Below are 27,490 nucleotides of genomic sequence, written 5' to 3' on the forward strand. Positions count from 1 at the left end.
TATCTGCTCAATTAAGCTGGCAGACAAGCCTGGGAACCAGCCCAAACTGCTCTCCTGAGGAGCTGCCCATCAAAGAGAGTTCCTGTAACAAATGTGCCTTCAGGGGCCTGTAGAACAAGAAGCAAAGCTACCTCCATTCATTCACCCTACACTTGTCTTTAGACTTTTAAAATGCTCAAGGTTCTTACCATATGTATATATAGTATAAGTTTCTAGTCTCTAAATAGCTGTACTTACAGTCTAAGGTGATTATAAACAGCAAGGAAAGGGACCAGCCCGAGATGATATGGCTCTCTCTTTCCTGAACTCAAGCTGTTCGTTTCCACTTCCATTTTTTTATTATAGTTGTTCTTAGCCGTGAAACAAATTCAAGATTTTAAAAATTATTTCCAATAGTAAATAGCAGCTGCTGAATGAGAACAAGTTGGTACTAAACCTATGTATTTTTCAAAATTATTTCTGAGATAAAACAGAAATTGCAGTGGTAGCTATTATTTATAAAGTATTTATGTTGTGTCACATACAATATTAAGGACCTTAATAAGATATCTTATTTAGTGTCACGGCTACTCTATTACATAGGTTTTATTGGACCCATGTTACAGATAAGTTGCTAAACTCAGAGAGGAAAGCGACTTTTGCAAGGTTACATTATCCACTTATCTCGTTTCCCAGTCCTTCCCTTCTAGATGGTTGTTGAAAACTAGAAGACTGATGGAAGATTCCGTCAAAGAGACTCCATCAGCCCACTTAAAATAGACAGGTTACTCTTCCTTTAATCAGATAGACAGGAAAGGCCACCATGCCCTAGAGACCACCCACACTTGTACCTAATTAACCCAGGAGTAAAAGCCATCAAGACAGGCAAGTCAGAATGATGCAGACTTGGTAGGATTCAAGGCCCAGTTCAACATTCTTTTTGGTAGGAAGAACATTAGCTTTGCTACAAATGTGGTCAAGTGACTGACTTCTCAGAACCTTAGTTTCCACATCTAAAAGAGGAATCATAATGTCTTCTTCACAGTTACGCAGTGCAAATTTGACAAGAGATTATATATAAGTACCCATTGTAATACATGCTCATTGAACAATTGTTTTAAAATACATAATTGCTTGGTGGGAGTGTAGACTGGTGCAGCCACTGTGGAAAGCAGTGTGGAATTACCTCAAAAAAAAGGAACTGCCTCATGGCCCAGCAATTTCACTTTGGGGAATATATCCGAAGAAACCCAGACACTAATCTGAAAGAATATATGATGGACTCCTATGTACATTGCAGTGTTATTTACAGTAGCCAAGATTTGGAAGCAGTCCAAGTGCCCATTAGTAGATGAGTGGATAAAAAGGCTGTGCTACATTTACACAATGGAATACTACTCAGGTGTAAAAAAAAAAAAAAGGAAATCTTACCTTTTGCGGCAGCATGGCTGGACCTGGCAAGTATTTTGCTAAGTGAAATAAGCCAATCAGAGAAAGACCATATGATTTCACTTATATGTAGAATCTAATGAACAAAATAACAAACAAAATAGAAACAAACTCATAGTTACAGAGAACAGACTAACAGCTGTCAGAGAGGAGGGGAGTTGGGAACTGGATGAAAAGATGAAGGAATTAAGCAAAAAACTCATAGACACAGGCAACAGTATGGTGATTACCAGAAGGGGAGGGGAGTGGGGGGAGATAGAACAGGATAAAGGGGATAAAATGGTGATGGAAGGAGACTTGAGGGGTGAGCACATAATGCAATATACAGATGATGTGTTACAGAATTGTACACATGAAATCTATATAATTTTATGAGCCAATGTCACCCCAATAAATTCAATAAAAATAAAATACATAATTGTTTAATATATCATTTTACTCTGTGTTAGCAAAAGTTTTTCCAGACACCCTGAAGTGTTTTGGCCACAGCAGGAGAGTGGTTGAAAGATACAGTGTTCTGCAGTTTCCCCAAGGCAGGTCCATTTTTTAGAATCATCTTTGCTTTTTATGGCCTGTTTTTGCCTCTAAGGTAGGAGGTGGGCTGATGCTTTCTCTTCTGCCCTTCCTGGCCTATGGCTCTCCCCAAAGTATTCTCTCACCTCCCTTTTGTGATTTCCTTAAGTCCTTTTAATGGTTGCTTGACACTGGACAGATATTCCCAGCAGGCACTCAGTCTGTAATCGAGCTTGTTGTTTGATGTGAACTCCTGGCTGACCTCTGGGAGAGCAGTGGGACTGGAGGAGGAAGTCAGGCCCTGCTTTAGAAAGCGAGATGGTGGGTCCCTGCACAGCTGGCAGACAGCTGAAGGAGTAGCCCCAAAGACTGCTTTCACACCTTCTGCACCTCCTCCTGTGTAATAGGCAGAGGATTACGATATGGGTGAACTCCAGCATTCTTAAGCAACACCAACCAGAAGCAAAACAAAACAAAAACAAAGATATAGACAGAGGGAAGCTACATTTCAGCAATGCCCCTGTTGTCACTGTGAGGAGAAATGGGATGGTCTTAGGAGCATCCTGCATACTCTACAGCCAAACATCCATTATTCCATGGCCACCTGGGGGCAAGACTGCCTCCCAATTTGTTTTAAACCTGTAACTCTTCATCAGGGTAAGGTGACTGAGGTACAAGAATTGGAGAGTGGGGGGGGGGGGGATGCAAATCCCTTATACCTTCATTTCACAAATCTTATACACAATACTGCCAATCAAGGTTGGAAGTGATAAGTAACAATACACACCCTGGTGCAGCAGCAGCTGGCTGGCTAGATGAGGAGAAGCCAAGTAGCACACTGAGTTAACAGCACCACAGGAGACACCTTGGTGACTTGAGATGGATGCCAGGGAAATGGATTTCACATTAAGTGCTTCATGCCCAACCTTGTGTGACTGTCTTGAACATTATAGGCTTTTGCCCCAAACCACACAGCCAGGACTTCATAAGAGGCTTCCAGTGCTCACCACTGTTCACAGTCTCTATCCTGAACTCCACTTCCGAGCCTCCCTGGGCCTTCTGAAGTTCGGCCTTTGTAATGAATCGGTCCTGTTTGTGGCAATGGCTCACGCTCAGGGCTGCCACCTTGCTTCCATGGCAGTGTCCACACATAGTCTCTTATTAGGCTGCTTCTAGCTCTCATCTGGTCTTCCCAGCCCTTGGTGTCTTGCATTTCGACCACTCCCCATAAACAGTGTAACCTCTAAGTTCCCCGTAGCCCTGCATGGACGACCCAGACTCTGAGTCTGCAGGTGAAAGATAAGTAGTCAGCCTTCATGGAAGTCACGGACTTGAAGGCCGGCTATGATTTGGGTAGAAAAAGAGAAAAGATATGGATACTGGAGGCTGGAGCAAGAAAGGTTCTTGTTATGACTTGTTAGCAGCTGTTAAAACCGTCAGTTGTGAAGGGGGGGTTAGAACTGGAGCTGCCACAGAGATTTAAGGATTATCTGTGGATTTCAATGCCATTACTGTTCTTGACCAGAGGGGAGTTGGAATGAAAGAGAAAAAATAAAGCCTCTAGTATGGAATCATGTCAGATTCATGGACTCATTCTATACTCTCCCTCCAGACAATTTTTACATTTCTATGCTAGGCCGAATTTGAGAGTCTGGTTTTGACCCCTAGTAAGAGGGCCCTTTATAGCCATGTTGTTATCATTCGGGCCAATTAAAATGAATAAGAGCTAAGTGGGTGATCATCTGGCATTTCACACGGGCCAGTGCTTCCCTTGGTTGCCGGGCCGCACAGTTCATCCACCCCGTCCAGAGCCTGGCCTCCGTCCTCTTCAGTGGGCAAGAGCATCGGTCGGCGGCGGGAGCCCTCCTCCCGCCAGGCTCGGCACTGCAAGAAACCAGGCTCAGAGCGTAACTACAACAAAATTGTAATCGTGACAGGTAAAGAGGTGACATAAGTAACTTTATTGTGGTAAACATTTCACAACAAGTGTATCAAATCATTGCATTGTACAACTTAAATTTATACAACGTTATATGTCAATTACATCTCAACACAGGGAGTGGGCGGGGGGGCATGGATTAGGAGAGGGAGGAAGCAGTTTGGGAGGGAAATGAATTTTCTCTTTCCAGCTGAACATAAAACAAGTAGTTTCGTAAATTTTTCTTAAACTTCTATAATAGAATTATCATCTTCACAAGTGGCTTTCCTGTCTCACAGCAAACGTCGTTTTTTCTTTTAACTTAAAAACAACCACTAAAATAATTTTCCAATCTTTTCCCCAATAACATATCTATTTTGTTGTCATTTCCTCCCTCCTACCCCTCTGCGGGCCAAGTGAAGACTGTAGTGGGATGTTTTCAGTAGTGAGTGGGTGGGGAAAGCAAAAGGTCTGTACACTTTTTATTAACTTCTCAGGCTGGTGTAGAAGAGCCATTTGATGTGTTTATTATTCTCTATAAAATGTAATTCTGATTGAGACTCAGAATGTGAGCGCCTGAGAAGTTACCTAGTCCAGGAAGGAAGAAGAGAGCAGAACAGTGTGCTGTGTAAGTCTGTATATGCAGGTTCTGTCTCACACCTTTTCCTGAGAAAAACAGTCACATACTGAACATTTGCCATGTGCCATGTACTTTTACATTCACAGAGCATCTGTGACTCATGGACTCTGATTTACAAATGAGGAAACTGAGGCCCAGTGGGGAAAGTTTTGCCGCAGGGGTAACTTAGTCAATAAGTGGAAGGACTGGATTCAAACCTTGGTTTCTCTGTGTTCTTCCTGCTCCTCTCAGTCTGAAAGCCAGGGTTGAGAGTCTGGCAGCAGGGAGCCTACTAGGTCGCTGACAGATGCCCTCAACTATGCAGGTTGAGAGGGCAGCTGTGCCTTGCTTGGTATAAAGGAAACATTCCCTGGTGCCCTATGGGGTGTTTGGATTGTCTGCTCTAGCTGGGCTCTGTAATCGGGCCAATGGAGAACAATCGCTTTCCAGGTATTATAAATAAGTCATGTGACATCTGATTTATGTTGAGGCTGAACCATAAACAGATTCCTCTGCAGATGAATGAAGCAGGTGTGAAGTGGTAGGATTATGTCATTTGAGTGGGACAGCAGAGGTGGCTTCAGGAAAAACTAGGAGGAAGGCAGAATGTGCCTTTAATAATGTTCACTGCTTTCTTCAGCACCCTGTATTTATATCCTGGTCCTGACCCTGTAAAGATTATCATTTCTTTTTCCCCAGTAAAACTTAACCATCTACCTCATCCCATCAGCTCCTAAGATTACAGTTGGCTTATCCAAAAACTCATCTGTGCTCAGGTGGTTTATGGCAATCCTATAGGCTACTCATGTCTTGTAATATCGACTGATCTTTAACCCTAGGAGTTCAACCAAAGAAATGCAGTACCTTAGACTAAAGGAACAACGTTGATAAGGTCTTTAGGCTTAATGGTTTGTGGGAGATCTTTTGAATGAGACAAAGGCTGTGGCTGCTTTTTACATGTCATGTTGGGTTTCTGTTACTTCTTCTAGCCCTTTGCTTCAGAGCAGTGGGCTTTGTTCATCCTTGACATTGAACAATGACATGCAAAGGATGGAGACTTGCAGTGTTCAGTTCCTCTTTTCTCTTTGCTCTGGCTCTTGTTTGGTGATTCCTCTTCCTGTGTGACTTGGGGTCACCTTCCTCTCTTCTGGCTAGACTAGGGTGGTCTCTCATCTGACAGCACTAACCTGGAGTCCAGGGAGAGCCTCGGGTAATGTTACCAGTGCAAGTGGAGTTCTTGGGGTGCCGTGAGTAAAAGAATTTCCTGAGGCCCCCACAGGAGGATGGGGTGTTGTGGAAACCTTTATTGGTGATGTAAAATTAAGGGGGTTCCCCTTCAAGATCCCATCTCTGTCCATCTCACCATGGAAGAAGTCCAGTCTTGTCTTTAGCAGGGCCATAAATAAGGCCACTGCCCAGAATTTCTGCTCCACCTTAAAGTCCAGTCCAGTCCTGCAGCTGGCTAGCCTAGCATTTGTTCCCAGCTACAGTCCATTGTGTGTGGGGTCCACATGGCTATGGAGAGAGAACAGGCAAGTGCACAGGCGAGTGCAGGTCAGCGAGCCACCTGAGCAAGAGCAAGCAAGCGGGGACTTTTTTGTCTGGGGTTTAACCTTCCAGGACTGCGTGTTTCTCATGAGGTCCACCCCAGAGCCATTCCATCGTTCCCCAGGTTGAACTGACAGGCAAGCACCTTCCCTATATCACCCCAACTTCACAGCGCATGTGCCTGTCTCCCCCTTCTTCCCCTAGTAGTTGGGAGGGATGTTAATACTCACAGAGGAACAATGCTGTGTGAAGCTGTAGCTTCCTGGCAAAACTTCCCAGGGGGCCATGCTTATAATGTCTGGCCTCCCCTTTGCTCTCTTCCTATTATTAATATTAATAAAGTAACTTATTATGATAACAGTAAGATTGGCTGAATGTAAATTGGACATGATGTCCATCTCCTCGCTGTCTGCGACAAGCAACCTTCTTCCCAATAGGGCAGATTCCGAAGTTCGTTGCTGTTGGCTGTATCATGAACTTTTGCAATTTTGGGGATAGGGATAGCTTTCTTACCTTTTTGTTTGTTTGTTTGTTTCCTAGGGAGACTCGTAACAAGAATGTTTACTGCAAGGGCAGAGATAGGACAGAGTAATAAACAGGCAGGGAACCAGGCCCCAGTCTGACTACAGGACCTTTCATAAATGTCCACTCCATAGTTACACTCATTTCAGAGAAAATGTGCTGGCAGAGATGCCTGGGTTATGAACTAGGCATGAGAACCCACCCACCTTATAGTTTTCTGTTCCCACATCAGAGCCCTCTCACTGTCCCTGGCATGGGCCTTAGACTCTTAGACAAGTGAGTCTGGCCTCAGCAAAGAGAGAGCCCTTGGCTATGCTTGGGAGCAAGTGTCTATTCCCCACACCACCGGTGTTACTGTTCCAGGCTGACTCTCAGACGTGTGCTGATGATATAATCACATTGGAGCAGCCTGATGCCTTCCTGCCCCCACGCAGGCTTTATATTGAGTTACCACTGGGTGTTTGTTTTTCTTTGTTCCATGAAACATCTGCTGTGCTGCCTTGAGGAGTGTACACAGAACCCAGTCTGGATATTTTAGAGGTAGCCCTCCTTCCCATTCTGAAGGGCCGGCAGTGTGGTAGACACACTTCTCATCTCCTGCTTTCCCGTCCACATCTCCCCGTCTTCTCAGGAGGCACTTCAAGCTTGACCGGTGCAGATAAGCATTAGAAGCTGCTGACGAGACCCTTTCTCTGTCGGTGTAGCTTCTCACACCATCTCTAGCCATTCCGGATTGTTCACAGCTCCCTGAACACACTAAGCTGTTTCACGCTGCAGGAGTTTTCCAAGCTGCTCCCTCCACCTGGCTTGCCCTCCTTCTGGTCCTGTAGTCTTCCTGTAAAACCCCAGTCCACCTGTCAACATTGAATGGTTGTCTTTTCTGACTCTGCAGGTGGAATGTACCACTTCTTTCTTCTCTAATACCACAGAGACCACATTCTTTGCCAGACTGTAAGCCCCTTCAGGGTAGGGAGCCTATCTGAGTCCCCTCCATATTCCCAGCACTGGCACGTAATAGGGGCTTAGCCACTGTGAGGTGAAGGAGAGCTACTGACTTTGGGATGGGAGTCACACACAAACAGTTGAATTTGGTTGAGTGCTCATTACTTGTTTGTAAGTATGTTAGACACTACATTTCATTACATCATTTAATACTCAACTCTAAGAGGTAGATCCTGATACTTTCCCTTTCCTCAGTTGTCCCCCAACACACATGCACCCATCATTCTCTTTTCTAGCATCCTGCCATATTTCCTTCATAGAACTTTCCACTATCTGAAAGTATTTGTTTTACTTGTTTATTACTTGTCTCCTTCACTAGAAATTAAGCTCCATGACAATAGGGACCTTGTCTGTCTTGCTCACTACTGTACTGCGAGCACCTTTTACAGTGCCTGACATATTGTTAGTGCTCCATAAATATTTGTACATTGAAAGAGTGCAGGTGTGATGACTGTTTCACAGATTAGGAGACTGAGGCTTTGAGAGAGGAACAAGATTTGCCAAAGTCACACAGCTCAGAAGGGCCTGGATGGAATCCTGGTCTTGACTCTGAATTGTATAGTCCTAACCCATTACACTGTCTCCTTCAGGTGTTCTCCAAATAGAAAGATCTTAGTGCTCCTAGGAGAGAAGTCTACTTTCCCACAAGACCGTCTGCCTTGAAAGTCCGCCTTCCCCACCTCTCACTTCATCAGTAAATCCCTTCCCCTAGGCAAGGTAGGTTGTGAGAGTACTGTGTGCCAGCCACCGAATGCATCTAAGTGCCAGGCTTGGTGCTAAACACGGGACAGAATGGTGTGTGAGAGACAGATTCAGCCTCCAAGGAGCTCAAGTGGCAAGGACTGACATTTACAATGTCACGCTAGGCTGCTGAATCCCTGAACCCCTCAGAGGTTGCGAGGGCGAAGCAGAGATCCAGCAGACCACCTTCATCACAGTTCACGGTTCCCTGAAGAAAGACGAGAGGCATCATCTTGACTTACCTCAAGACAGATGAGACAGAAATCTGATGTCTGACCCAAAGAGACTCTGTCTTAGGTCCAAGAGAAGGATGTTGGTAGCAGGCCCCCACCTGAGGATACTTTTTCCATTGATATTTTTAGATAGAGTGGAAGGAAGGGGGAAAGAGAGAAAGATCTATGTGTGAAAGAGACATATCAATTGGTTGCCTCATGCACAACTCCAACTGGGACCAGGGATCAAGCCTGCAACCCAGGTGTATGCCCTTGACCAAGATTCGGACCTGAGACCCTTCAGTCCACGGGCTGACACACTAACTGCTGAGCCAAACTGGCCAGGGTAAGTAGCAGGCTCTTTTGCATGACCTTTTTGCCAGAACCCACAAGAACCAAGGTGAGAATCTGACCGAAATGGCTACCACCCTGCAGCCAGGTTACTACAGGAAAATCACAGACTTTTGGGAACCCCTATAGCAAGGAGAACGTTTTCTAGTAATTGGTGTCCAAACTGAAGTTTGAGTCTGCCAAGGCCTTGGAAAAATCTTTAGCAATCAGCAGAGGTTACCACCTATGCTACTGGTAATGAGGCATTACCAGCAACCTGGCTGGATAAACGCAGCCAAGCTGACTTTACGAGCCGTCTCATATGCTGCCTTCACTCATCATTGAGTCCCCTGCCCAGGGTTAAAAACAAGGGCCATGCTGTGGTTGTAATCCCAGCTCTGCCTAGTTGTGGGACTGAGATGTTACTTCATTTCTCTGTTCCTCACTTTCTTCATCTGTAAAATGGAGTGTTAATGCTATTACACAGCATGATTATTATGAAAACAATGTGCAAATACTGGTGATGTGATGAGTTCAGGGCCCACCAAATAATAATAATAGCATGCATTTAATGAGTAGTTCCATGTATCATTATCCTCATCTTACAGATGTGGAAACTTTAAAGAGCCATCTCACCCAACTCTGACTGTCCATGTATGCTGGAATGGAATTCGTGTCTGTGATTCTCAGCGGTGTGCTTTTCCCTCCGTCACTACACCACAGTAACGAACCCAGCTCTTCTGCTGCTTCCTCCGTGCCTCAGCTGATGTTTCATCTGAGAGAAGGAGGGGAGCAATGAATAGGTACCCCTGTACTTCCATCTTGGTCTGGATGACTTTATACCATCCCCGCCTCTCTCCCCTCATGGACCATTAGGGTGAGGGGTGAATGGTTCAAGTTTTGGAATCCAAGCCTTGAGCACAGCTCACAGCTGGAGTGAGCAGGCCAGGGGTTGCCAAAAGTGCAGCTGTTGTATACGGAAGCCAGATGAGCACGTTCTTCATGGAGGTGAATTGGTTCTTCAGGTTTCCTTGCTTGGGGAGGGCAGGGCATGACTTGCTTCTGCTTTGCCCTCCGTGTTCATCAAACATGCCCATTTTTTACCAATGGGCTTAGGCATTTGTAAGAGTAATCATTGTTTATGATACAACATTGGTTATATGTACCTGGTGATTGCAGTAACAGAAAGAAATGGAGCCTGGGTTCACCTGTAGAAGTAAGCTGTACATGAGATTCCTGAGCAGTGTCTCTGAGACCAGCAAGCTGCCCACTGTTTGCCTGGAATGTCTTGGCAGGTTTCTAGAACAATAATCTAATGTGAGGTTGTTTAGATCATTCACTTATTCATTCAAAAGCCATTTGTTGCGGTTTCACTGGTGCCAGGCACATTGTCAGGTACTGGTGATATAGCTGGTGACATGGCGAGGAACAAACTAGTTAAGGACCCTTCCCATCTCAAAGTGACTGAAGATAGTGATCAGTGCCGTGAAGACAGTACAAGAGTCTGATGAAGGGGAGAGGTGGGGTGGCTACTCCGGACTGGTTGCTCAGGGAAGGCCTCTGAGAAGGTGGCATTAAAGCTGAGACCTGCATGTGAAGGCGCCAGTATCTCAAAGTGGTAAGCTTTCGAGACAGACTGCAAATGCTTATTTGACAGGCAGAAGTAAAACCAGTGTGGCCAGCAGGTGGCATGAAATAGGACAGAAAGGTAGGCAGAGTCATGTAGAGATTTGTGGGCCATGGGCTTTATTCTAAGGTTATAGGAAGCCATTGAAGGATTTTTAAGTGGGGCAGTAACATAATTTGTTGTACATTTAAAAAATATTACTCTGAATGGAGTTAGAAAACTACACAGTAGTGAAGTGAAAAGTAGAAGTAGGAAGTCACCAGTCAAAAGATAACTGCAGTAGTTCAAGCAAGAGCTGGTGGTGGCAATGGAGGAGAGGAATGGACCAACAGGGATAGGTCATGCAGTGAGTCCACGGAACTCGCCAGTGGACCCACTGGGAGAGGGAGATGGTGTTCTCGAGGTTTGGAGCACAATGGTTGGCATATATAAACCACTTAGTAAATTACTACTTTTTACTCTTGTTATTAACACATAGCCTATTACGAAGGCTTGAGAAGGAATCTTGAGCCCATTCAGATGACAGCATCATGCCTACAATACCTGTGTAACAACAGTGTTAGCTTTTCTCAACAAATGACATTCTTAGAGAAAATGGGGCTTCAGGTATGATGGGGATTCAGGAGCCAGATATTAAGACTTCCAGTTCATCGTACTATGCCATCAATTTACTATATGACTTTTAGCCTCTTAGCTTTGATTTCTTCGTGTGATGTTACTAAATAACTATAAAATGTGTTGAGCATTTTCTGTGTGTCAGGTACCAAGCCGAGCACTCTGTATACATTATTCTCCATTTAATCCTCCCAGCAGCTCTTCCAGGTAGGTACTAAATTGTCTTTCATATTTAGGCAGAAACGCCAAACTCAAAATCCCTTAGCTAGTAAACGGCAAAGCTGTGACATAAACCTAGGTGTTTCTAACTCTTAAATCCACATTCACAACCCTCTGCGGTATGAGGAGTAGCTCTAGGTTTTGAGAGTTGGTATGCTTCCAATTTCCAACTTTCTACAACTTCCGGACCTCAATTCAAGGTCATCATGGGACTCAAAGCCACTGAGAACTAATCTGGGACATGGCAAAAGAAATAAAAGCATACAGAGATTAGAGATTAGTGTCAAGAGTGTATTTATTGATCCTTTCTCCCTGTCCCTTTGGTAACGTGTAAGATACAGAAGCTGAGACAACACTCAATTTGAAGTCCAGCATTTTATTAAATCTTTTGTTTAAGATTTCTTTGGAAGAAACCTGCTTGAGAGAGATTTGGTTTCTATTATTCACTTGCCAAGAAACGATGAGGAAACTGGTTTGGGTGGATTTCCTGAAAGTGCAGAAAGCAAGCAGGGAAGGTAAACCCTTAGCTATTTTCTGCTTCCAAATCCCTACCCCCTGGAGTTGCCTGGGCACTGATAGAGGGTTTGAGAAGGTTCTTTTCAACCCGCACCACAGGACATGCCTCTGCGGTGGGGGAGGGCAATGAGACTGGGGACGGCCAACAGAAAGGCAGAGGAGAGAGAGCTTACTGCCTCCATACATTTTCCTCTTGAGATTCAACAGGAAACTGAATAGTAACATGGCAATTATTTCAGAGAGGAGAAACACACATGTACCCCACAGTCTCATCCCCACAGACACTTTGAAACTGCCCCAGTGTGCAAGGGTGTGGGGAAAATGGACAGTCTCATACCTATATGAGCAGTGATTATAAAGGAGTATGAAAGGACTTCTGGAGGGCAGCTTAACAATAATATATGAAATACCTTTAAAAATACATGCCCTTTGATGGTTGGAGAACTGTCTATTCTAGGACTGGGGTAGGAAATATACAAGATGAGCTGGAGTGTTTTGTAGGAAGGAAGTGCTCAAAAAAACCAAACCCAAACCCAATGCACATTGATGGGGGAGCAGTACAGGGCCCCCAGAGCTGACCAGAAGAGCTCCCAAATTTTTAGTTGAGCAGTTTGAGCAACAAAATAAGTAAAGTACTGGATTATAACCAAAGTATAAAGTAAATATCCAGGAGTCCACTCTGATATAAATGATTGAATAAATAAAGACATGAAGAAGAAAAGGCAAATCTGTTCAGAAGAATTTCAAATCATTATGTAATACCCTCAACAACGAGGGGGAATGTAACTCCTTACTCCTAAGTACGGGTTGCTCATAGTGACTTCCGACACTATGGGAAATGGAAAAAAAAAAAGTAACTTTAACAGGAAAAACCTTAACAAACAGTACCGCAGCTAGGTGACCAAGGTCACCATCAGCAGTGCTACGTCACATTGATAGTGTGCACCCTCCATATGATGTGATGGGAATGTCACTTTACCCCTGTAGTTTTCTGAAGGCCCATAGCTATGGCCTAATCATGAGAAAAACTCCAGACAAACCCAAGTTGAAGGACATTCTACAAAATACCGCATCAGTACTACTCAAAATTGTCACCATAATCAAAAACAAGTAAGTCTGAAAAATTGTCACAGCCAAGAGTAAAGGGGGACCCATGATGACCAAAAGTAGTGTGATATCTTGGGTGAAATCTGGAACAGAAAAAGGACATTAAGGAAAAACTAAGGAAATCTGAATAAAATATGAACTTCAGTTAATATTAATATACCAATATTGGTTCATTTTAACAAATGTTCTATACTAATATAAGATGTTAATAACAGCGGAAAGTAGATATTAGAACCCTCTGTACTATCTTTGTAATTATTTGTAAACCTTAACCTATTCTAAAAAAAGTTTATTTAAAAAAGCAAAAACATGCCCTTTGACCCAAGAGTTTCCCTTCTGGGAATTTTTGAGGGAAAATTATTGAGGGTAAACCTAAAATTTATCCCCATGAATGTGTGTCACAGAGGTGTGGGTAAGAATGAAAAGGCAGAAATAATTTGTGTCTAGTATAAGTACAGTAAGTCCATACAATTCAGTCATGAGTCAAAATCTTATAGAAATATTCTTGATAAGGAAGTTATTCATGATTTCTAGTTGAGGGGAAAAGCAGATTATGAAAGAACCTGTGAAATATATATATTTTTATGTATGTATAGAGGGGTATAGATAAATATATTTCAATGTGTGAATGTTGGTATCACTGGTGGATAACACCATAGGGTTTTTCCTCCCTTTTATAGAAACAAGTAAAGTACAGATCAGCAAAATGTAAAAACTTACTTTTTTAATTAAAAAAAAATTTTTTAAAGGCTAGAAATGATTCCATTATAGATCCAACAACAGAAGACTCAGTCCTAAAGAAAGGTGTTGTAAGAACAGGTGGGACTAGACAAACAAACAAGTCTGCTGCCGGCTGCTTCCATCCAAGTAGTTCCCTATAGAAGAGGGCTGCCTGAACAGGCTGCTGGTTCCTTTCCACAGAAACAGGCCTCCACACTCAGCCCCTGTGGAGTACAAGAAGGGGAGCCACCTGTAAATACAGCAAACAGGTTGCAGGGTGCATGGAGATCAAATTCGGTACTGTGGTCAAATGTGGACCTGAGGCAATGCTAGAGACTGAAGCTTCTCTCAGAAGTATCTCCATAGGTCTGCAGGGGCCACTGTGAGGGCTGAGGCAAACCCAGTGTCTGTATTTCCTTCTCTTTCTATATTAATCCTAACCTTACCTGGCATTTTTCATCTTTAAAAAGAACTTGTGTGTATCTTCCATCTCATCACACTAACCCTTAGAGGTAGGATATTATTACCTAATTTTTTAGGTGAAAAAATTGGCCTAATAGAACATAAGCGGCTGTCACTTACTGGCTGGGTAACTGGGGGGGTCAGAAGATAGATTCATCTCTCATGTCTCTCCCAAGACCACTTTCATTTCTGAGGATTCTGGAGTCCTTATCATCTAGATGTACCATTTACAACCTGTGTACCTTGAGCAAGTGATGTAGCTTCTCTCAGCCTCCATTCTTATCTGTAGAATGGAGATTATAATACTTCTTCAAAAGCTACCGTTAGGATTTGGCAAGATTGCATATATATGAATTACTTAGCACAGTGCATTAAACATTAAATCAGCCCTCTGAAAATAGCGGTTATTATTGTAGAGAAGGATCACAGGATAAAGTAGAACATGATCTCGAGAGAAGAGCCCTTCTTTCTGTCTTTCCTGTGATTTGAGAAGGAAGATGCAACAAGGCTAAAGCCACCTGAAATGTTTTTAAGAACCATGATGAATTGGGGAATCATGGAGCTTTTTGTTCATACCAGAGCTTATTCTTGGGTCTGTACGAGGTACTGATCAAGCACTAATATTCATCAACCTGGTGTTTGGGCCCAGCCAGAAAAGGGATGAAAGAACTTGGACCATCTAGGTCCACCTTCAGACTGAATCGGAGAAGAATGGGAAAGAAATGCACAGGAAGCAAGAGGGAAGACAGGATAGACGAGAGTAAGCGTGTAAGTCTGAGGGGGCTGAGCTCTTGTCTGGTCTGGAATGTTCCTAGATTTCACGTACATGCAAGGCATTCTACTTCCCGTTTGAGGAAACTGGGCCCCGAGTGACACAGCCAAGCCAGAACCAGAACTCTGAGGTCCTCCCATGCTTTTCTCAGTCAGCCCAGGATAAATTGAAGACATTTTACTTTGTTTCATATTTATTTATATCTCACTTCATTCCACAGGTGGCAGCTAAATATATAAGTTCTGATTCCCTATAGCACAGTAACACCTTACTTTCAGCCCAGGCTGCCGGGGCAGGTGACATGGGAAACCACAGCAGCAGCTGTTCTGCCTAGTGGAGGAGTATTTCTGAAGCTGAGTGTTTGGCCCATATCCCGAGTTGGACTGATCACATACTTACTGGAACTGGGCACACAGCCTCAGATGATGAATAGAGACTTTCCAGTTAGCTCCTTGTACAATATCTGTGTGGCTTCCTTCTTGGAGAATACTAAATCTTATCTTTCTGCACCTCAGCTGATTCTAGCCTTCCTCCCCAGTTGATACGCCTTAATTTCTCTATCCTCCTGAGCTGAGTAATCTTTTTATAGCAGTAATTAATAAATAAGCCGAAGACTTAGCAGATATGAGTGATACCAAATCAAATTATGTCGTGTTATATTCTCAGGAAAAGGAACTAGTAAACTTGCAAGGTCAGAGTGCCTACCACCTCATTTATTAACTTCCTCTTATAAGTAAGCCTTCATCTCTGGGGACAGAAGCTGAAAGTCTGAGCTGCCTGTCTATATGGACTGTCTTAAAAAGCATCAGTCAGTGAAACACTCCTTAACATAATCATTTATCAGCAGGTATTTAGGGGCTAAATGTGACTGGAGTTGTGCCCTGTACCTAACAACTCCTTCAGCTTCATGGGACACAAGACAGAAAGGATTCCTCATCAGTGTGCCCCGCTGACAGAAGAGACACAGCATTCCTCTGCCGGGGCTTCTTAGTAACACCATGCCACTCCGACCCCCACCCCCAGCCAGGACAGTGTTAAACGTCACACCATCCTCCAGTCAGGATTTAGGAACTCTAAATAATTTAGAAAAAGTTATGTGTCTCCTTGCCTATTTTTAAGTTGTCTCCTGAAACTTGTATATCAAGTTTAGATAGTTGAAAAGGATGTGATTTCTGACAAATTATGCAGTATGAGCTTTATGTATGTTTTTGTCAAAACTTTGGCACTAAGGTTTAGAATATTAAATTTATAAATAAAATTCACTCTGTGAGTCCAGCCTGTGTGGTTCAGGGGTTGAGCATTGACCCGTTCACCAAGAAGTTGCCAGTTCGATTCCTGGTCGGGGCACATGCCTGGGTTTCAGGCTCGGTCTCCAGTGGAGGGTATGCAAGAGGCAGCCGACTGATGTTTCTGTCTCACATCGATGTTTCTATCTCTTTCTCCTCCTCCCTTCCTCTTTCTCTAAAAAAATCAATACAAATATATTTTGAAAAAAAATTTACTCTATGATATAATTGGCAAAGATGGAGTTTATGGTCAAAATATCCAACCAAATTAGTCTCACTTTCTGTCAGATCCAAGTCTTGATTTTATTTTTTCGATTCAAATAAACATATTCACACCTCATGACAGTACTCTCGCTTCTGAAATGTGAATCGGTCTATGGATAGTCTATGGACGCAGCCTTGCCAAAAGTCTATTGCCTGGATGAAATGAGGGTTTACCTCCTCTGCTGTTTCTTGCCCTGCTCCCACAGGACTCCTCCGAGAAGGGCGTTCTGAAAGCGGCCCGTGGTACAGTTCAGGAGGCTGCGCGTGGTTTCCTTCCTGAGGTGGGGATAAAGTGCTTGTAAAAGTGGGAGTGGCTGAAGAGAGAACCTGTAGATCACAGGATGTTCTTGGAAAGGTCAGTTTTAAGAAAGAGTGTATGGAAGTTAAAGATCAGAGCAGTTATTTTCTTAAAATTACTCATGCCCAGATACCCCTGGAAAGTCATGTACCACAAGGGTATGTTTTACCTGTTTTAAAACCACTGCTTTTAGATACAACAGCACTCAAACTAGGTCTGTCTGTAACCGAGATTAGTTAACCTACGTTTCACTCAGCATGTGTCCTCCCCAGTGTTAGGCAGCAGCTGACTTCTAGAGATCTGTCATGTGGACGGGTCAGAAACTTAGAACTCAGCCTTTCTTTCTGTTTAATACCTGTATTTCATTATGTCTGGAGTTGTCATTAGGGAAAAAAAACAAAAAACTCTCCAAGCAAGTAAAGGACACTTACTCTTCAGGTATTTAGATATTTGAAGAGTGTTTGGGGATAGGAACATACTTTCTCTGGAACGTAATGGTTCAGATGCCAAAACTAGGAACAGTGAGGAGAGTTAGAGGAAGCAGGTGTTGATTCAGGACAAGAAGAAAGGTAGGTCAGAGAAGGTAGCCAACATCTGTAATTATTTATATTGCATAAAATACGTAAAACTTTCACAATAACCCTGCAATGTAGATAGTATTACCATGAAGAAACTGAGACTCAGAGAGGTTGAGTAACTCACCCAACAGTACCAGAGCGGGGATTTAAACCTAGGTCAGTCTGATGACTTCAAAGGGATTATATAATGCTGCCTCCCATGATGGTAAATACCGACTACAGGACGGCTGTCCACCTAACACGCTTAGTTCATTTTCAAAACAACAACAAAACAGACATTAAAAAGAATTTCAATAACCTCTGAGTACCACTCCCATTATAAATCAAAATGTGACTAATAGATGTTTCAGAGGAGGATGATAAATGGCTGAGATGGAAGTCTGGCTACTTCCCCTGGAGAAAGTAAAGACTTTTATGGACTATTTAAGATAAAATCTTACGACCATAGATCAGCTTGTATACACGAAGGAGCATTGAGGAGACATCTCACACTAATTATATTGTTAACCCTCCAGGAGAGACCACACACGAAGTAAGCAAAGCTCTGTGTTATAGATTCAGTTAAGATTCTTTTTCTTTTTCATTATTGTGAAAAACAGTTTATTACTTGATTATGAAAATAAATATGCTTTATTTGAAGATGCCATTCTGAAAAAAATTATTCTCTCTATCTGTATCTCTGTCCATCTCTGTCTCTCTCACTTAGCAGGCTGTACAGTCCAGGAGGGCAAGTACTGTGTCTCTCCTACTCATTGGTGTGCCCAGCATTGTGCCTAACACACAGTAGACTGTCAGTGAATATTTAGCAAATGAAATAATCAATCAGTGATATGCCGGGATCCCAAGGTCTCATGCTTTAATTTATTTTTACTTATTTATTTATTCGTAGAGAGAGAGAGTAGAAGGGAGGGTGGGGGAGAGAGAGAAACATCGATGTGAGAGAGACACATTGAATGGTTGCCTCCCTCGTGTGCCCAAACTAGGGCCAGGGATTAAACCTGCAACCCAGGCATGTACCCTTGACCGAGAAGCACTGCTTTAACTACTGAGCCTCACTGACCAGGGCTCTATTTTTTAATCTTCACCCAAAGATATGTTTTTCATTGAGAGGAAGGAAGAGAGAGAAAACATTGATGTGAGAGAGAAACATCAATTGGTTGCCTCTGGTACGTGCCCCAAATAGGATTGAACCCGTAACCTGGGTATGTGCCCTGACCTGGAACTGAACCCTCAACCCTTCAATGCACAGGAAAACACTCTAACCAGCTGAGCCACACTGGCCAGGGCATAAGGTCTCATGCTTTTAAACTATGAGATGAACTATATCTTTCAGACCCAAGAACAGACCTCTTTTAGGATAATGAGAAAATATTTTATCAGTTGTGGCTTCTGACCTTTTCTCCAAGCCAACTCTACAAGTCTTATAGTAAAAAACTGGCAACTCAAAAAGAACTTATTTATAATTTCATTATACTCGTTGAGGGGTGGGGAAGTTGTTGACCTCTTTGTGAATATGATGAAAATTATGGCCTCTTTCAGACAAAGGAATACACAGACAAATATTTTAACAATTCCAGTAGGTTCATGAACCCTTTAAACTATGCATTTTCAAGTTAAGAATGCTGAAAAATGAACTGCAGCTTAAGGAAAGGGAACAGTCACCATGCTAGTCTGCTCATAGTGAAGGAAATTGACAAGAGAACAATAAGAGCTTGCTTTGTTGAGGAGAATATGACGCCAGTTCCAACTGTGCCTTGATTATGGTGAGAAGCTTTCATAAAAGACCTTTTGTTCTCGTTGGGACAGATGTCACCAACACGGGGCTCCTTAATGACAGTTCACTGTCCAGCCCATGCTCCCTTTATTTCGTGATTGGACAACAGTCAGGAAGAGGGAATGGAAACAGGAGAGTTTCCTGTTGAGTTGGTTCTTTGGGCTTCTAGAGTACATTTAACCTTATTGTCAGGCTCTGTGTCTTGATATATTTTCACCCTTCGCCGAAGTACTACAAGTTAGTTGCCTAGGATATTTTCTCTTAAAGTCTTTCCCAAATGGACATAAAAGAGCACAGATTTTATGTAGACATAGATAATCCCTTGTGAGATAAAAATTCCTAGGTCATAACTGGGAGCTGGTGCCCCCCAGGCCTTCCTCTTCCTTACTGAACTCCTGTCTCTACCAGAGGGAGATTTTACCTCCCTTCTAACCACCCTATCTTGACTACTTCAGACTTTATCCAGAGGACACAGACTTTATTATGTGATTGAGGATTTTACGTCTCTCAGAGTTTCACTGTTTCCATCTGGAAAAATGGGATCATAAAAATAACAGTTCCTCCATCCTAAGGATTGTGTGGGGAGTGATAGATGGGTAAGGAGCCCTTGGCTCAGTGCCCCGGCTCACAGTGAGCACCCGATCAAGTTGGCTCTTGTTATGATTTTGACTGTGGCCTCTAGAAGTGCAAGAGTAGAAACTGGGCAAGTTTGCTACTTTTGCCCTTTAAAAAAAAAAATGTTTGTATTGATTTTAGAGAGAAGAAGGTAGAGGGACCAAAAGAGAGAAAAAACATTGATGTGAGATCAACATTGATTGGTTGCCTCCCATACATGACCTGCCCCGAATGGGGACCAAACCCATAACTTGCACATGTGCCCTGACTGGGAATCAAACTGGTGACCTTTTGATGCACAGGACAACACTCAACCAACTGATCCAACACTGGCTAAGGCTCCTTTGACCATTTTTTAAAAATCTGCACCAGAGGATATTTTTCCATTGATTTTTAGATAGAGTGGGGGGTGGGGGGACGGTATTGATGTGCGAGAGACACATGGATTGGTTACAACACCAATAGGGGCTGGGGATCGTATCTGCAATCCAGGTACGTGCCTTGACTGAGAATCAAACCCTCAACCCTTTGGTCTGCAGGACGACACTCTAACTGCTAAGCCAAACCGGCCAGGGCTGCCCTTTTTAGTGTGCTTGCTCCTGTCCTCTTTGTTTTTCTGGCTCTGCCTTCTTGCCCCAGTTCTTATTCAACAATGTTCTCTCCCAGAACCAAACCAGGGAGGCTCTGACCTCGAGCAGCTGAGCTCCCAGCCATCCTGTGGGACTCACAGCTCGTTTTTTTGGTCACTGAAGTATCAGTGACATCTAGGATCCTCTGGTCAGGACAGTAATAACTGACCGTTCCTTATAACTCCCTCTCTCCCTCCTTCCTTCCTTCCTATTGTCTTCACTTCGCACTCACTTTTAAACATTTTGAACACTTTCATGTGCCTAGCATAATATTAGTGCTAGGTTAACAGTAGTTAACAAAATAGATTGTATTGCTACTCTTTTATGCTCTATGGGCAGTAGAGAGGAGAGTAAATAGCAAACACTTTATAGGATATGATAAGGGATATTAAAAAATAAGATGGAGATGAAAAATAATCAGGGATTCCTACTTAGATATAGTACCTTCTCTGGAGAGGAGACATTTAAATCCAGTGACATCCCCGTGGCATGAATGGAAACCTTGGCATTATTCCAAGTGAGGAGTATAGAATGATAGCTCCCTTTTTTTTCCTCTCCTGACACAAGATAGCTTAAGGCTTAGGGGAAGTCAAACTCCTGTTTTTCACCAGACATTTATTTTGTCAAGTAAGTTTTAAAAAAACATTATGACCCACACCTGCTCATTTAGCTCTTCACTTACTGTGTTCTAGGTTTTGTGTATTTTGCATGTATAGTCAGACTACAGTTCTCCAATGTCTCCCATCTCATACAACTCGGTTCTTGACCAAGTCGTTCAAAAAAAATGTCTCCAACTTCAATTCTGGACTTGATAACCCTTTCATGCTGATACCTCAGCATGACAGAAAGAGTCTCCCAGGCCACAAACAAAGGTCAGAATGTGAATCCCTTATCACTAAACCTTGCATTGTTCACATCTCAGAAAATAGTGCTGTCAATATTCTTGTGCGTTTTTTTGTTTGTTTGTTTGTTTTTTGCTTTTGTTGCTGGTGAAATGGACAATTAGCACAATTTTAAAACATAAAGAGGCCATCAAGAGTGCTAATGTTGCAAAAGAAACTGATCACAGGCAATTGAAAAGGTAGACAAATTGTTGTTGATTTGGATAAACAGAAAGCAGTTAACCAGTGACAAGCAGTTAGCTGGTGATAGCACTTTGGAAGCAGTGATACATGAAAAAGCGAAGTGCCGCATGCTGACCTCCTGAAAGACACCCCAGAATGAGTGCTGGAAGTGATCCATTTAAGGCTAGTAGGGAGTGGCTTGATAAACTCGAGAAAAGTGCTTGTTTACAGATTAAATAGTACCTTCCACATGTACTGTATATAAGAACGGTTAAAACAGGGAATCACTTGGGGGTCTGGAATGACTTAATTCAATTGACATTAATGGAAAAAAATGATTAGGTTTTGAAACAAATTGCTTCTTGAACAACCTTCTGGAATGAATTGAATTTGAGAACTGAGGTTCAACTATGTTATCTTACTTAATCCTCCAATAACCCAGGAAAGTAGGTTTTATTATCATTATCTCTGTAGAAGATAAATCAGAGCTTAGAGAGGGTAAGTAACTGTGCACGGCCACAGTGCAGTGCCCAGAAGTGGCAGGGTGAGGACGGGAATCCGGATGTCTGACCACGGAGCCCGTGCCTTCAACCAGGAGGTTAGGTTGCCTCCCTTCTTGTGATGTCTTAACTCACCTGGTTCTCCTTTCCTTTGTAGTGGTGCCAGTGAAGAAGAGGACACATGAAGGCCTGCCATCTCCAGTGGAAATCATTCCTCCCCTGTGTGTATGTGACAGCGTGTACGTGACGGCTTCTGATCTCTGTGAATGCTGCCCAGTAACACATGTCCTTCCACCGGCTGCATCCCCAGACCCACAGCAGGCACATCTCTCTCCAGGGATGAGCAGCCCCATGCTTACAGACTGTGTGCTTCTCATTCTTTGTGTGGTGGGTCAAGGAAAAGTGCCCCTTCGACCAACCAGGAGCAATTAAGAAGGGTCCTTCAGGTAATCCCTCAACGACTGCTTTGAACTTACTCAGGAAAGCCAGCCCCTGTAATATTAATATTATATAGCCAAATCGTGTCTCCTCATTAGGAAGGATCTGGAATAATCTTGAAGGGCAGTCAGAAAAGCTTTCCCTACCTGCTAATAAAGCCCCACTTTATTCAAATTGAAGCATGAAATAAATGAGGGCAGAGTAGGCTGCACCCACGTAGATAGTCTCTAAAAGTCCAGTACGTTTGGGAAAATGCAGTTTCATGAAATAAGGTGGATGGCTTGAAAACAGGGTTGGAGAAAGAGTTAAAATGTAGAAATATATAGAGATATTTTTAGTATATGAGGTTATCCAGGATTTTAGGATTCATAATTCAGTGCTGTGAAAATGGATAAAAAATTATTGAAGACTTAGAAAGGAAATAATGTTTAAAAAAAAAAAGAGGACCAAAGAGATCTGATTAAAAGTTGAAATCAGTATTTCTGAACGCAAATTGCCTGAGTTTCCAAAACAGTCACTAAAGGATCTGATGACACCGAATGATTGGGTGAATTCTTCAGGTTTTATGAATCTTGTCACATGAAAGGCTGGGGTGTTACCAAATGGGCATTTTCAGTGTAGGTTTTAGTTCCCCTCCCTCAGCTTAGCCTAATTTGGCTTAAATGCAATGTGGGGAGCGTCCTTGTCCCTTGTGATGTGCTGAGTGGAGCTCCGAGCTCCATCTTTTGGCAGATGCACCCTCCTGCACTCCAGCTGGAGCCTGTCTTGCCGTGGACGCCCCTCCGACTCCCCTTTAGATCACCCCCCGGCGCTCTCCTCCTCAGCAACAGGAGGCAGAGATGCATCATGGCTGGACCCTGGCCTTGCCTCCTCCTCAGTCACATTTCCTTACAGCCAAGTTCTTTATGCTCCAGTGAGCTGTGATGTCCTAGGGCATCCAAACTGCAAGCTGAAGGACTGCACCTTCTGAAACATCAGTTTTACTTAACAAGTAGTTTGGAATCAGGGGATGACCTTATTTTTGGATAAAACAAACCGTTATATTATGAAATAGAATGTTCATACACATCAACGTGGTTAAGGTAAAATGGGAGACTTCACAGGTAATTCTTATTTGCAATAGGATATTTGTTTCTTCTTCTCTGCCTTTAGTGGTACTTTGGTGTTCATTTCTGAGAAGTACAATTGGAACTGTATCCAAACGTCCTTGGGGCTGCAGCTGACTCGAGGCCTACACTTCTAGTGCCTCTGACTGAGACAGAACCAAAGGAACCAGCCCTGGGGGAGCTCCATCTCTGCCTGCCTGCCTGCCTGCCTGCCTGCCTGTGACCCTTCTACCTATCACAGAGCTATAGGGCCAGCTGATTCATGTGTTTGCAGTATGTCTTTGAGGCAGAGACAATACTACAGGAATCCTATTTATATAATTGTTCAGTTCTGTGCATGCTATTAAATGATCATTCCTTCGATGCCAGGAAGCTGCCAGGCATTTATACTTCTGAGTTAGGGTTATCCTCGGTCACTACATGTATAAGGGTTTATTTATAAATTTGAGAGGAGTTTGAGCTGTTAAGGGGGAAAAAAAGGTATTTTTCTCTCAAACTAGTAGCCAACAAATGGCTAAGCCAGTTCTGGTGCTTTACCTGTCCTCCTACAAAGGCTGGAGGGTCTGGCATGGCCATTGACCACAGCCCCAACCACTTTCAGCAAAACACCTCTGAAGAACCAATGGCCTCTCTTAAAGAGTTTAAAAACCAGAAGATTAAAAAGACTAGGATTTGGAAGCTTGTGTTATCTTTTCCATATAATTATTTTTTAATCTCTAAATAACTAGCCTTATCTTAGCAATCGACAGATCATTGGCTTCTCCATACCTGATCATATGTTATTATTTTAAATCAGTGTTTGGGAAACCCAAGCATTTATTCAGTGGATATGAATGGAAATAGTAAAACGAATGCCAGCCTATTTCAATAAATTATCATATCCCTGTCGTCCTCAAGGAAAGCACTTTTGCTTTTACTCAGAAAGGATTTTAGACTTGCTTTATAGGTTCCTGCTGTCTTCAGCATCTGATAAAACTTTAACCAGGGAAGCATTAAACACAGTGCAGCAGCTCTGCCCAGGCTCCCAAGTTCCTGCCGGCAGCATTTGTCAATGTAAGAACTAGGATGCTTCCTGCAGTGGCACCAGCTTCCCCCAGAGCGGCAGCTGCTGCTCAGCCTTAAGCCCCAGCAAGATGAGGCTTCCCTCCTGCCAGGTCAGTGCAAGTTGTGCTCAAAGTCGTGTCTTGTCTGGCTGCAGGCACTGCAGAAATCCCTAGGGAGAAGTCATCAAGGGAGGCAGCTATGAGTGTCTTCAGAATGAACTGGGTCCTAACAGCAGTCTCTGGCTGCCTTACAAATATTGGGTGTCTGGAGACCAAGAAGGGGTTTGCTTTTTTTTATTTGATGTTAATAAATTCAGGGCAATTCCAAGAAATGCTTGGAGTCTTAGCTCTGACAACCAGGAAGGGAAATGACCTATATTGGGGACTAACTATGAACCAGGCCCTGTACTAGGCCCCCATTCTCAGATGACAAAACAGATTTGGAGTAGGAGAGTCACTCGCCTTGACTTACACAGCTAGGAAATATCAGAGCCAGATTCTGAGACCAGTTCCCCTAACTCTGTGGCCCATGGTACATCTAAGTACAGAGGGAGAACATGGCGGCAGGTTCCCCCACTGCAGTCTGACCATCTCACCTTGTGAATTCTTTTTCAAAATTACATTTAATGGCTGTAGTTTGCTCAGAAATGACATCAAAGTAGCCTTATTCCTCCATTCTAGCAGATGCATCGAGTACACATTGCTGATTTAAGCATGCCCCCAGGAGTCGGGAGCCGTTTCTTTCAGTGCCATCCCCCATGAACAAAGTATTTCTGGGCCTTCAAGAGTATCTCAGCAGTAGAAAGGGGAAAGGTGTCTGCTCTCTAACTTTATTTGAAAATGTCTGCTGGTGTACTGCTGCAGAAAAGGACATCTTCAATTTTAGTAAAGTTAGCCAGATCTGTGCACTGTGAGAATGTGGCAATTTAGAGTCCAGTGAACCTAGACTCTCTTACTGATACCTGATATATGTGTGTACATGAATGATGTGTATGTGTATGTGTATGTATGTACATGCACACACACACACAATTTAAGAACTAAGGGAAATTCAAAGCAGGCCCCTCATTATTTTGCATGCCACTGCAAAGGTTTTTGTCAGCCCTGATTACAAGTGTCATCAGGTAATTGGAGCTTAGGAGCTTAGAAGATGTTAACACGAAAAGCAACTCCTTGGCAAAGGTTGTCAGACCCTAATGCACTGAGCCAAGGTGACAGCCCTGAAGGAAATTGCACCCCAGCCCTACTCCAGGTTGTCTAATGACATGGGAAATTTGCATACCCAGCCATTCGATGACCTGAGAGTCTGACCACTCCAGTCAGGCCTGAGGGCATAGCTGCAGAATTCACCACCTGTAGTAGTGGCAGGGCCTACGGGTCCTCTTCCCCACCTAGAAAATATTCTCCTGTTAATACCTGAAACTCCACACTCACATAATGGCTGTTCAGTAAATGCTTTTTGATAAGAAAATCAGTTGCCAAGTTTCCCCTGTGCCTAGCACATCTGGAATCTTCTGTTTGAAAAACAAATCTCATTATGAATGGACTTAGCCCAGCCCTAAGAGAAAAAGAAGGCCTATAAGGGAGACTTCTCATCTCATTGCCTTCACCCAGCAGTGTTTCTGAGGCCCCTACCGCAGCCTGTTCCAAGCAACATAAGGCCCAGGCAGTTCCTGCCCTCTGGGGCCTGCCAGGTAGAACAGCATTTGAAACTGAGAACACACCAGAAACAGCAGAACAAGCATCAGAGCAAGAAAACGGGAATAAATTAAGACAGTTGTAAGTATACTGATGTAAAAAAAGTACCACAGAGCCCTTGCTGGGCCTGATACAACCTTGAGGGGACAATAGATTTATACTTAACGGGAATTAAGCCTGACTAGTCTTTAACAGTGACAGGCACACTGCATGGAAGGGGAGAACCTGCACCCATTGTCCTCTGCCTGTTTTCCTGTGCAGTCAGTCCCTCCTCAGTCATCTTCCCTAACCCTTTACATTAGACAAGGGAACACTCCATCTTTCAAGGGAACTACACGTTTGAGTTAATGTTTCAGTATATCATCTTCATACTGTAAATTATTTTGTAAGAGAGATTTACCACTATCCCAGGATGTTTGGACTCAGCACCCCTGTACATTTGGAAATCAATAAACTATTACTGGAAGCACCATTTGTCTCTCAGAGTTGGGCACAAAGGGCCCCGCTAGGTGTAATATTCATGATAGTCTGCATTCTTAACTGTGGTGACGCTGGGGGGGTGGTGTTTTAGATGTCATTAGAGTGGGAGTCTCATCCACTCCGGGCTCTCGGAGCGCCTTAGGAGAGCTCTGCGAAGGGACAGAAGGACAGACTGAAAGTCACTGTTATTTAGCAATATGTCGATGTGTCTTCTCAAAGTAAAATGATCCATGCCTAGATTAAATTTTCTGAGCGAAGTAGTTTATAACCTAAAGAATACTTAGTCCTGAATGATGTTTTCAAATAATAAAGCTTTACAATTTGAATTAACCAGGGGGTAGGTCAAACTTCAATTTTTGCCATATTTTCTATAAAAAAAAAAATCATACAGGAAATTACAGTTAGGGCAGCAAATTCATTTTTGTGGAACCTTAGAAATACAATTTGATGTAATTGCCAAAGAGATAGGATTAAGTTGTAAATGAAATAATTCCAGTCCAATGTGTGATATATTAAGACCAGAGGCTGCATTGAAACCAAGTCCAAGCACCCTAGGGCCGAGGCAGTTCCTGCCCTCCAGGGCCTGCCAGGTAAAACGGTATCATCTGGAACTGAGAACACACCAGAAACACACAACAAGCATCAGAGTAAGAAAATGGAAACAGTGAAACTCAAGACAGTAGATATTGTGTGAATTAGAAATTGCAAGTCCTGCCTAAAGGCATTAAAATTCAGCTTTTACAAATCCATCCTAAAACTCATCAGCAGGTGTGTCTAGGGGAGCTGCAGTTTATGAACCCTGCTCTAAATTTCCTTTTAACAAATCTGTGTCTATCAGACCTCTTT

General features: G+C 43.1%; 1 protein-coding gene across 1 annotated transcript in view; it reads left to right on the forward strand.

The window, feature by feature from the left end:
* Window positions 1-26,624, forward strand: part of TRIM44 (tripartite motif containing 44) — a 123,587-nt gene extending 96,963 nt beyond the window's left edge. Inside the window, exon 5 of the mRNA XM_036259417.1 lies at window positions 22,037-26,624. Within this exon, the coding sequence (XP_036115310.1) occupies window positions 22,037-22,064 (28 nt within the window). The 3' untranslated portion in view covers window positions 22,065-26,624. The remainder of the gene's footprint in view (window positions 1-22,036) is intronic.
* Window positions 26,625-27,490: the final 866 nt, after the last annotated feature.

Source organism: Molossus molossus, unplaced genomic scaffold, assembly GCF_014108415.1.
Source record: "Molossus molossus isolate mMolMol1 unplaced genomic scaffold, mMolMol1.p scaffold_m16_p_13, whole genome shotgun sequence".
NCBI classification, from domain to species: Eukaryota; Metazoa; Chordata; class Mammalia; order Chiroptera; family Molossidae; genus Molossus; species Molossus molossus.